The 12,473-nt window shown below is 50.1% G+C and overlaps 1 protein-coding gene across 2 annotated transcripts in view; it reads left to right on the forward strand.

Annotated features, from left to right (window-relative positions):
* DGCR2 (DiGeorge syndrome critical region gene 2) overlaps nucleotides 1–12,473 on the forward strand; it is a 92,339-nt gene that overhangs the window by 57,932 nt on the left and 21,934 nt on the right. For both annotated transcript variants that reach the window (XM_080821538.1, XM_080821539.1), the window contains 2 exons: nucleotides 865–941; nucleotides 8,559–8,735. In XM_080821538.1, coding sequence (XP_080677664.1) covers nucleotides 865–941; nucleotides 8,559–8,735 — 254 coding nt within the window. The remainder of the gene's footprint in view (nucleotides 1–864; nucleotides 942–8,558; nucleotides 8,736–12,473) is intronic.

Genomic DNA, 12,473 nt, shown 5'->3' on the forward strand with positions numbered 1-12,473 from the left:
GGGCCTTCATTTCAAGACCCTGGCTGGGTTCAGGCTCCCCTGTTATGTCCTGTGATGTTGGCAGGTCATAGTCACCTTGCTGTTTCTCCTCCTACAGCTACAAAATAACTTCTAGATCACAGTGTGATTGTGAGTCCCTGGAGAAGCAAGAGGGCTCAGCTCACTGGCTGGGGAAGCCCCCTGTCTCACCACAGTGGGCGTGTGCATGGCAGTAGGCTGAAGGGACAAGAGTGGCATTGGGCTAGCGCTCCCACAGTGGCTTTGGGCCTGCTGGCGGGCATCTCCACAACTGCGGCTGGAAGGCTGGGGTGAGAGGCACACACTCAGCAGGTGGTTGTGGCAGTCGGCCAGGTCCACGAGCATGGCCCCCTCAGTGCTGTGACGTGTGTGCTCAGAAGCACACTGCAGGTCTGGGGCGAGCTGGCTCTAAGCGGAGACCAGCCTGGAGACCGTGAGCACGGTTTCACCCAGCACCACACTGTAGATGCAGTAGGGTTTGTGCTTTATTGAGATGTAATTCACATACCCTAAGAGCACGCCATTCTGTGGTTTTGGTAAATTCACGGAGTTGTATTCATGGGGCTCTGTATGCCCCAGGAATAAGATTGGTCTTGCACAGAATGTGAAAACTTTATTGGATCGGCCAATAAGAATGGGCTTGGCAGGAGTTAGCCAAGGTACAACCTTTTCTGCCCTGTGAATTTATAGTTTAGACTTAATGCATTTTATTAAAACTAAGTATCAAAACTTTAAAAAATCATTAATGCTTTAAAAACTTGATATTAGAAAGGTCACTCTAAGGTGCCCACATTCACACCACCTCCCTGCCGTGCTGAGGCCTGCTGCCTTTCCACCCTCCTGCAGGCTGTGGGTCGGCTACCAGTATGTCATCGCCAGCCGGAACCGCTCCTTGGAAGGTCGCTGGGAGGTAGCGTTCAAGGGTAAGTCTTTCTGAAGAGTTGTTGGGTTTGCAGTTGGGCTGGGGTGGGGGGCATTATCCTGACTAGGAAGATATTGCTGGGGGCTCCCCACTTCCCCCCACCCTCTCCCCAGCGGTGCCTGGTGCAGGGCTCATGGAGAGGAACAGGCCCCAGGCTGTGGGGAGCACCATGATGATGGGCGGTTACCCCAAGGCCCTTGTTTCAGGCCCTGTGTGGGGCTAGAGCCTTTTCTGGAACCTGTGCTTCCTTCTCACTTGGCCAGATTTCTAGACTGTCCATTTTCCCTTTAAGTGAAGGCCTTTAATTAGGGTATAAAAATGAGCATACAGAGTGTGCAGCTCACAGAGAGGGAGGGATAAGCCTTCTAGGATAGAGATATCCAGAAGGAGAATCTAAACTGGAAGGAAAGTCATCAGGCAGAGGGAATTAAAATGGAGTGTGTGTGTGTATACATGTGTGTTACTTTAAAGATTTTATGCTGAGCTGCTTGGAAACACCAACTTAACTTAAAGGAAGCATGTCTGGTGTGGGCAGCTGAGTCCTGCGCCCGCCTGTCCCTGTCCCTCCCCTCCTACCTCTTTGCCCTGGTACTGGCAAGTTTCACCCAGGCCCTGGCTGTAGCCTCTCCACTTGCTGCCTGAGCTATGTTCCCCTGCCCTATCCCCTTGTCAGGCCTCATTTTTGGGGTGCTGTTTGGACCTGTGGTTTGAGCTTGGTTCCTGTTCTTTTTCCCCAAACATCCTGGTCCCACTGTGGATTTCTTAAGTATCTCTGAGAAGGACAAGTGAGGAATGGTGGCCCCAGGGACCCCAGACATCTTGCTCTGTGCACCTCACTGTAGAGAACGAAGAGGACTGACCTTAGAGCCCACCTGTCTCCCAACCGGAGTGGCCTTGAGGCAGGCTGTGTTTTTACATAGAGGGAGTGGAGGCACAGACAGGATTGGTATTCAAAAGCCCTGGGCAGCTGGCTTCCCTGAAGAGGGACAGGGTCTCACAAGACAGCAGGGTCTCACAGGACTGAGGTGCTGAGCCTGGCAGCTGGAAAGAGGCAGGGAGCAGAGATGGGGATGGCAGAGGCCCCAACAGAGGGACCACACCTACCAGTCTTTGCTCCTGCTTGGGAGGTCACCCCATTCTTGTGTCCTCCAAGTATCCTATTGAAAACAGGTCCCAAATTCGCAAACTTGGTCTTTCAGAAGAGTTGTGAGTATAATGTGTAGATGTCCCACCAGAATAGTAGACAAGTAAATAGCTTTTGGGTTTCCAGGCCCGAGTGTCACTGGGTACCTTGGGAAGGCTAAATCTAGTAGTTCCTCATTGCCCTAATCACAGCCATGGGTGGTGAATCCTAGGCCGAGGCCCGCTGCCCTGACCCCAGCAGAGGGTGCTGGCCTTCAGGGTAGTCTAGCCACTTCCTGGACACGGTTATCTTGACACTGGTAAGCAAAGAATACCCAAGTCTGTAGGGCATGATAGCATGCTCTGAGCTGGGGGACATGGGGCTCTCCCCGCTGGCGACAATAGCAAAGGCTCCAGGTGGGCTTTCATGACCATACTTATCTCTATGGCTCCACTGGGCCATTTGGAGAGCAAACGTGAAATTTAAAAAAAAAAGTGTATCGACACTGGCAGCAGTGGCTCAGTGTGCGAGGGGCCCGAGGCAAGAGCGAGGCGCCCGCAGGACGGTGCCAATGTCTAGCAGCTCTCCATAGGCGTGGGTGCGGCGTGGTGTTGGCTGCTCGTGGTTGCCCAAGTGGGCTTGGCGGTTCTGTTCTGGATTCCAGTAGTAGCCACAAAATGAATATGTGGCTAGAGAAGATTCCTCCTGGCCCGGATACTCGTCACGGCTCAACATCATTTGTCCTGTTTTTTTTCTGTTGTTTCTTTTTTTCTCGTTTTGTTGTTGTTGTTGTTGTTTGGGGTTTTTTTGAGAAGAAGAGAGAGGAGGGCGGGGAAGGGACAGAGGAAAGGGAGAAACAGAATCTCAAGTAGGCTCTATGCCCAGCATAGAGCCCATCGCAGGGCTCAGTCCCATGGCCCTGAGATCATGACCTGAGCCAAAATCAAGAGTCAGATGCTTAACTCACTGAACTACTCAGGCACCCCTGCTTTGGATTCAAAGAAGTTAAAAGAAAAAAACAAAAACCCAAATGGAGTACATGAATTCCGAGGCATCCTGGATTGGGAGGGAAGTTATAAAAACTTTAGGGCACAGTAGGGAAGCAGAATCTGGATTTGTAGTAGAGTTTGACTTGTGGATTTTCAGAGGCGTGACCATAGTGCTGTGCCGTGGATGGACAGGCAGGGCGAGCTGCTGTGATGCAGGACAGAGCTTCGTGGGAGTTCATTGTGTTCTTCCCTCTGCTTTTGTGTCTCTTTGAAAGTGTCTATCCCGAAAGCATCTTAAAAGGTTTCTGCTAAGAAACTCCAGCGCGAGACAATGCTGACAACACAGCCCCAGCAAAGGAGCGGGCGGCAGAGCCCACCGCCTTTCCTTGCAAAAGGAGCTGTTGGCAAGGCGCCACTTGCTTCAGACCTGGGGATGCTCCAGGGCCTGATAAGTGGGCCCTAGGTGATGCATCACAAAGGCAGTGGGAAGTAGATTTAAGTCTTGCCATTAATGGCAAACTTGCCCTGAAGAAAAGACTGTGCCCAAGAATATGAGTGAATGGTGGTAGGAAGCCATGGTGGTCGGAGGCCGCTGCAGAAAGATGTTTAAAAATATTTACTTCATTTACATCCTGTCCATCATTTTCCTGTGTGTTTTGTAACACATGTGTGTATCAGCACAGTGGGGCCCGCAGAGTATTATCCCCATATACACACTTCTCATCCGTGTCTGCAGGTACCCCACTCCCAGGTGCGTGTGAGGTGTGGAGCTCCGCTTGTGAGAGGGGCCTCCTCCCATGGCCTCTCCCCTCAGAGGGAGGCCCTACCTCCAGCTTCTTTGAACAGCAGGTCAGCCTCACCCCAGGGTGCTGAAACCCTGACACTGAGGCAGCACCCAGGGCCTGGGGTGCCATGGAAGGCTGAGAGCTGCTGCCACCAGAGAACATGGGGGTGCTGTTTTTATAACATTGGTGACCAAAGTTTGAAAAGAGATCTGTGTTCTCCAAAGGGAATCATCTCTGTTTTCCCGCAAGCCACTCCACAGGGCCCCAGCATCATTGCTTGGTAACAGTGTCATTTCAGTTTCTGGTTATTATATGTGATATTTATTTTAAAATACAAAAATGGAAGCATACTGTGTGTTTGATGTGTCCACGTTGTGTGACTCGCTTATTTGAGACCTGCTCAGTCTGGCACCTTGGCCCCCGTTATTCCCCCATCTCAGCATGCCCACCTCTAGGGGCTCACTCCTGTCACTGCTGGGCTGAGGCCACGCGTGCCACTTAGGAGGCCCTTTGTGGTCTTAATTGTCTTGGCCCTGGTGCCCACACCCAGGGGTGTGACCCTCTCATGTACCCTGACCCATCCTGATCTAGAATCTTCTGTCAGCAGGGAGGAAGGGGGCAGTCGGGGGAGGACCAGGACTTGGGTGAGCCTTGAAGGCACAGTGCAGAGACCCTGCCCTCTGGGTGAGGTGACCGTCAAGCTGGAGTGGAGTCAGCTGGGGCCAGGCCACCGTTCTGCTGAAGGAAGGTAGCCCTCCAGTAGAGGAGCATTTGGGAGGATCCCCACAGCCCCTTGTGGGCCCCAGGGCAGGCCCGTTCTGTGGGGGCTGTGGTACTGTATGGGAAGGTGAGGCCCTGCCTCGGGAGGTGGACAGCCCACTGTGGGGAAGCGGACAGCACACTGGGTAGAAAATGAATGAAGGTCAGCCTACTGCAGGGTGGGGGTGCCAACAGAGGAAATTCAGCGTTGTCGCATACGGCCATGTGTGCCTGGCTAGGGACAGCTTATGCACAGAGGGAGTGGGTGTGTCTGGGAGCATTTGCTGCCACTTGGGAGGCCCTCCTGCAGAGACAGCAGTCAGGGCTGGTCCGCGGGGGGGGGGGTCTGCTGGTATGATTGCATGATCTCATGCCCTTTTATTTTATTTTATTTTTTAAAGATTTTATTTATTTATTTGTCAAATAGAGAGAGCATAAGCAGGCAGAGTGGCAGGCAGTGGCAGAGAGAGGCTCCCCGCTGAGCAAGTAACCCAATGTGGGACTTGATCCCAGGACCCTGGGATCATTACCTGAGCCAAAGGCAGCATCTTAACCAACTGAGCCACCCAGGTATCCCTCTCATGTCCTTTTAGACTTGTCCACAATCTCATCACTTGTCACCAGGTCACAGCCACCAGATCTAGCATCACCCACCTAAATTCCCAAACACGCCTCCAGCCTGGTCTTCTTGCTGCCGACCCCACCCACCCCCATCTCCTCACACAGCTGTCTGAGGGTCCTCTACTCTTCCCCCTCCCGCCTCTGGGGCTGCTTCTCTTAAGAAAGGCTACAGTAGCCTTTCCCTCTGCCCCCTCTCTAGCCACATGCGTCCTTTGCTGCTACTGTAAGCCCTCCCTGGGATGCTCCTTCCCAAGGTCCAGGCTCGCTCCGGTGCAGGAGAAGGTAGCCCAGCTGACCTGGTCCTGGCTGGTGCCTGGGACAGCTTGGGGGTTAGGTGGAGCCTACTATATCAGGCCGCCTGGACCACATAAACAGTGGTGAGCCCGGAATCAAGGTTCCCCAGGGGCTCCTCTGGGCAGAAATGCCACATCCATGTTGCTGAAGCTTGCTGCTAGCAAAGCCCACACACTCCTGCTAGGTGGGAGAGTGCTCAGGAAGTCTGGCCTGGATGCCCCCAGACCCTCCCCGAGCTGTCCCCTTCTCTTGCTGCTGCTGTACCATGCTGTGTTGCTGTAATATGACTGCTACGACTGCCACTAGAAGCTGGACCCCTTGAATCCTTCTAGCAAAGCAGTGAGCCTGTATGTGGTATGGCACTCCCAGTACAAGCCTGGTCACCCCTCCCCTCCCTTCTCTGCTCCCATGGCACTGCTCCGAGGTCTGCGTTCATTTCTGTGCTCCAGATTTCTTTTGACCTAGAGCAGTTGTGACCTTCCAACATCACATATACTTCATTCATTGGGTCTCTTAGTCATCTGTTTCTGGCCTTTACAACCCCCCCCCCCCCACCTGGTGTGAGCTCTGGAAGACAAGGATCTCTGCCTGCTGCTGTCGCCCGGTGTACCCCGAGTGTCTGTTCATAGGCTGGGGCCTGGGGGCATTTGTTAAATCAGTCGGGAAGATGATTAGGAGGCTGTGTTAGATGCCTTGAGCTGCTCTAGCAGAGTACCACTCACTTCTGGCTTAACAGAAGTTTACTTTCTCACAGTTCTGGAGACAGATCCAAAATCAAGGTGTCGGCAGGGCCGCCCTCCCTCCAGAGACTCAGGGGAGTTCCTCCTTTGCCACTGGATAGTGGCTCCTGGCGTTCCTTGGCTTGTGACAGCCACATTCTGGGCTCTGCTCTGTCTGTGACCATTTCCCACATGTTTCTCTGTTTCTTCTCCCTTGGTATAAGGACACTGGTCCTTTGATTTAAGACCCACTCCAGATCCCAGATGATTTAACCTTGGGAGCCAAATAAGGTCCACATTCTGAGGTTTCAGGTGGCCATGAATTTTGGGGGGATGCTAAGTGAAGACCACACTGAGTGTGTTGGGATTAGCCTCATTTAACTCCTGGCAGATGGAGAGGGCGCATAAAATGAAGACCTGAAAGGAACAAGGTTTGGCAAAGAGGAAGTGATCTTCTAAGTTACTGGTTTCAAGAAATCGCAGCTCACATGACCTCAGGGTAAACAGGGCTTCTGACCAGCACAGAGCGAGGAGGCCCAGGTAGTCCCATGGGCACCAGCGGGTGGGAGGAGCTCGCTCCACTCTGCCCTCCCTGTACCCTCCATCCGTGCATGGCCTGCTGGCACTGGAGCTGCCCTCATCCACCCCACCCTCCACGCTCAGCTTGACTCAGGCAGGTTCCAGGCAGCCAAGGGCAGGACAGGTGGTGGGGGCCAGGCCCCCAGACTCTACCCTGAGAGGTCATCTGTGGCCTTGATCGGAGCTTTGTAGTCACATGCTGACATTGTGCTCTGGGCTGGTGACTAGCTTCAAGGCTAAAGACTTTTTTTTTTTTTTTTTTGTTCTTTTTAAGAACATGAGCTGGAGGGGCAGAGGGAGAGAGAGAGAGAATCTCAAGCAGACTCCATGCTGAGTGCAGAGTCTGATGTGTGGGGCTCAATTCCAGTCCCCTGAGATCATGACCTGAGCCAAAACTAAGAGTTCGATAACCAACTGACTCTGCCACCCAGGTGCCCCTGAAGACATTTTTTTTCTTTTTTCTTTTAAATAAAGGACGGGATGAATCTATTCCATTTTCAGCCTATGAGACAAGAGGTCAAATAGTGAAGAAAACAGTTTTTAAGAAGGGAGGCTTCTGCCAAATGAAGGACATCTGAAGAAGAAGAGGGCACACAAGGGTTACAGGAGACCTCGTTGGGGAGCAGGGAGCTAAGAATGGCAGCACCCACTCTTAGCATTGGAGGCAGTCTCCCCAAATGGTGTGAGAAGCCCCCCACTCCTACCCTCCTTCCATGGTGGTCCTGTGATCATGGAGCCCCAATATCCCCTAGCAGGGGTGCAATGACATTGTGCCTGTCAGCTGGGGACTGGGCATCTATCCCATCAGCTTCCCCAAAGTCCATCTTTCTGCCCTTGTCAGGGAGCTGGGAGGCCATGTTCCCAGTGTCTACAGGATGAGGGCCCACGTCCAGACTCGCTAGCTCTTCCAAACTGACCTCCATGCTTAGTTTTGGGAGCAAATAGAGTTCAGAAGGCATGCATAGGAACACCTTGTCGCTGTCCAAGGGTAAACCGCCTTGCCGTCATAGTAAAATGAGGGTATCTCCGGTGACCCACGTCTGGGTTAGCCTCAAGGCATCTTTTGGTGGTCCAGTGTTGAAGGGTTCTCTGAGGTAGAGAGTGGGCTCTGGGAGCTGGCTGTGCTGTGCCCCAGATGTGGCCAGAGTCCCACCTCCTGGGACATTGCAAATGAGAAGCATAGAGGTTCCTGGCCCCCTCTCCCTACACTCCGATACCCCCACTCTGGGCTGCCAGGGCAGCATGCTCTCTGATTGCCTGGTCCCCAGCTTGGAAGGCAGAAGTTAAGTGAGTAACAGAGCCTCTCTGGAGCTGGGAGGGGATCCCAGGGAGCCGGCGCTTTCCAGTTCACCTGGCCAGCTGATAGCCCTGCTGGGTCGTCAGAGCCACGGTTCTGTCTGAATTGTGTGTCCCGGCACGTGCAGTGGGTGCCTTTTTGAGCCCTTCTCCGTTTACTAGTTGATACCCTGTTGGGATGGGTCCCCCCGCTCCTGTTTATTTGTTGTTTATCCGTATGAACGCGAACATTTTAAGCTACTGTGTTCTGGCCCATTACTTTATTCATCCCGTTGCCCAGAGCTGTGCTCATGGGAACTAGGGGAGGCCGTGAACAAATGCTGTACCTGCAGTGCACCTAGCACGGGGTGGCCCACAAGCCCTCTGACTGATGGTCCAGCTTGAGGGGGAACCTTGGTCCCCACAAGGACTGCATGTGATTGGTCTGTTGACACCATGTTATTTCCCCCCCAGGTTCCTCAGAGGTGTTCCTGCCCCCAGACCCCATCTTCGCCTCAGCCATGTCAGAAAGCGACAACGTGTTCTGCGCCCAACTCCAGTGCTTCCACTTCCCCACCCTCCGCCACCACGACCTGCACAGCTGGCATGCAGAGAACTGCTACGAGAAGTCTTCGTTTCTCTGTAAAAGAAGTAAGCCCCCTTGGCCATGATTCCTGGGGAGCCATAAGGAAGTGCTTTTCATGAATACATGAGTATGGCTGTCTGATTTCTGGACCTTGGTGTCAACCTTGAGTAGACTTTGACCAGAGCAGACCCCTGTGTCACAGCGGGGTAGCAGGAGCTCCTTGCCTGGCTTACCCCATCCTTGAACACACACCACTGCCGTCGGGGGAGGGCGAGAACCTGGGCAGCAGGCCATGTCTGTGAGCCCTTGTTTCTCTTTCCCAGGATAGAAGTAATAATCCCTGCCCTCCACACCAAGTTGTTCAGAGATTAAACAAGAATGGTAACAGAGGACTTGCCACATCTCTTGGTAATTTGGAGCTGCTGACTCCCCTGGTCACCCACCTGCACTCTCCTTGAGTCTTTCCAAGACTGCCCGTGCTGTGTCTGGACCACTCCCCCAGCTCCGTCTGTGATCCTCCCCTGTCCCTCTCACTCACCCATATTCCACATCGAGGTCTCCTCTGGCTTCAGGGACACAGAGTGTGTTGTGCTTACTAAGGGCAGGGCCCCCCGCCCAGGCCCCTCTGCGGTGGGAGGAGGGACAAATCACACCCAGAGGCAGCATGTTGGCCGTCTGGGGGGGCAGCTGATGATCTTAGCACCGTTGTTTTGGACCATCATTCCCTTCCACACTGATTTATCATTCATCAGGGGTTCGTAGATGTCTGAGCCTATTTCTGGACTCCATTCTGACCCTTGCCTGTTTGTCAGTCCTGTGGTGATACCACACTGTCTTTACAGGAGCCTTGGGATACATCCTCCTGGCCAGTGCTGGGCTTCCCTGCCTCATTCTTGTCCTTTCTGTTGCTGACTCTCAGCATTTTTCTTCTTCACCTAAATTTTAGGATTCATTTTCGAACTCCATTATTAGAACGCTTGCCTGGTTGGATTCTGCTAGATTTTCTATTTAGGCATTTTCGTGTCTTCTTTCAAATCTTCGACTTTTTATTTCTTTGTTTTTTCACCTGGTGTTCTTTACTTGCTAAGGACTCCAGTGTAGTGTTGATTAGAAGCGCTGGTAGTAAGCATAAACTTATCTTCCCAGCCTCAAAGGGAAAGCTTTTAGTGTTTCAGTGTTGAATATGGAACTTTTGGGTTGCCTGGGTGGCTCAGTGGGTTAAACCTCTGCCTTTGGCTCAGGTCATGATCCCAGGTGCCTGGGATCGAGCCCTGCATCGGGCTCTCTGCTCAGCGGGGAGCCTGCTTCCCCCTCTCTCTCTGCCTGCCTCTCTGCCTACTTGTGATCTCTGTCTGTCAGATAAATAAAATCTAAAAAAAAATAAATATGGAACTTTCTTCAGGATTGAGAAAATATGGGGGCGCCTGAGTGGCTCAGTCGTTAAGAGTCTGCCTTTGGCTCAGGTCATGATCCCGGGGTCCTGGAATTGAGGCCCATATCAGGTTCCCTGCTCAGCAGGAAGCCTTCTTCTCCCTCTCCTGTGCCCGCTGCATGTGTTCCCTCTCCCTCTGTGTCTCTCTCTGTCAAGAAAATAATAAAAAGAAAAAAAAACTTGAAAAAAAAAATTGAGAAATTACAGAATGCCTGGGGGGCTCATTCAGTTGAGCGTCTGTCTGCCTTCAGCTCAGGTCATGATCCCAGGGTCCCAGGATGGAGCCCCACATCAGACTCCTTGCTCAGCAAGGAGCCTGCTTCTCCCTCTGCCTGCCACTCCCTCTGCTTGTGGCTCTCCCTCTCTCAGTCTTTCTCTCTGACAAATAAATAAAATAAATCTTAAAAGGAAAAAAAAAAGATTAAGAAAATACCTTTTTGAGGTTAAGAAAGTATACCTTTCCACTCCTGTAATTTGCTGGGAATTTCTACATTACAAAAATGCAAATGCCTTTTCTGCACTTACTGGGATCATGTGGCTTTTCTTCTTTACTGATTTATATTACTATTTTGCTTGGGACGCCTGGGTGGCTCAGTTGGTTAAGCGGCTGCCTTCGGCTCAGGTCATGATCCCAGCGTCATGGGATCAAGTCCCGCATCGGGCTCCTTGCTCCGCAGGGAGCCTGCTTCTCCCTCTGCCACTGTGTCTGCCTGTGCTCGCTCTCTCTCTCTCTCTGACAAATAAATAAAATCTTTAAAAAAAAAAATATATATATATATATATATAACTATTTTGCTTGTATTATATGACTTTATTTATCATTTACTTTTTTACATTAGTAGATTTCTGATATTAAACCATCTTTGGGATTCTTTGTATGTGTATTACTGGCTTTGCTTCACTGATATTTTATTTAGGATTTTTAGGAATATTTATTTTTGAAATAAAATAAATATTTTATTTAGGATTTTGAAACTCCTTTAAGAAGTGAGCTTGTCCTGTTACAGTTCTTTTCTATGTTCTCCTTGACTAGTTTTTGTATCACATTTTTATTCGATTTATGAGATCAGTTGGGAAGCTTTCTTTCTTTTTTTTCTTTTTTTAAAGATTTTTTTAATTTATTTATTTATTTATTTATTTGACAGATCACAAGTAGGCAGAGCAGCAGGCAGAGAGAGAGGGGGAAGCAGGCTCCCCACTGAGCAGAGAGCCCAATGCGGGGCTCAATCCCAGGGCCCTGGGACCACGACCTGAGTCGAAGGCAGAGGCTTAACCCACTGAGCCACTGAGGTGCCCCGGGAAGCTTTCTTTTTTATGAGTTTCTAAGTCAGTTTGCAGTAGTTGGGAATGATCTTGTCCTTGAGTGTTTGGTAAACCATACCCTATGGGACTATATGGGCCTGGGAGGTTAGGGACTTTGTAACTTGTTATTTAGATACAGAGTTGATACTTGAACAACATGGGTTTAAATCCACTTACATGTGGGGTTATTTTTCAGTAAATACAATATACTGTTGAAAATGTGTTTTGTTTTATGATTTTCTTAATACTTTCTTTTCTTTAGCTTATTGTAAGAGTAAAGTATATAATGCATATCACATACAAAATCTGTGTTAATTGTTCATGTTTATCTGTAAGACTTTGGGTCAGCAGTAGACTATTAGTAGTTACATTTTGTGGGGAGTCGGCAGGTACATGTGGATTTCTGACTATGCAGAGGTCAGCGCCCTTAATCAAGAGTCCACTAATTTCGAGCTTAGGGAAAAGTTGTGGGAATGGTACAAGGAACTTCCTCTCTTATAACCCCTATGCAGATTCACCAGCTAATTTGTTTTTGCCACATTTGCTTATCATTTTTTCTCTGCATATTTATTCCAAACCATTTGAGAGTAAACTGAAGATACTGAACCCTCGAGGCCTAAATATTTGGTGTATTTCATAAGAACCAGGACACACTCTTACATAACCATGACACAGTTATCAAAATCAGGACACTTAACATGGGATTAGTGCTAAACAGTAATCTACAATTTGTTATGACAGTTTTGTCAGTTGTTTCAATAATACACCTTATAGCTACTTCTTTCCTGGTCCAAGATCCAGTCCAGAATCAGGCATTGCGTTTAGTTGTAGTGTTTCTTTAATTTCTTTTTTGTCTTTCGGTTTGAGTAATTTCTGTTGACATGTTTTACTAATTCTTTCCTTAGCTTTGCTGAGTCTGCTTATGAGCCCACTGATGGCATTTTTCACCTGTTCGTTTTTGATATTTTGTGTGTTTTTCATTTCTAGCATTTCTATTTAAAAAAAAAAAAGATTTTATTTAATTGTTTTAGAGAGAGAAAGAGAGAGCACAAGGTGAGGGGCAGAGGGA

This window comes from Martes martes, assembly GCF_963455335.1.
Source record: "Martes martes genome assembly, chromosome: 13".
In the NCBI taxonomy this organism is placed as follows: domain Eukaryota; kingdom Metazoa; phylum Chordata; class Mammalia; order Carnivora; family Mustelidae; genus Martes; species Martes martes.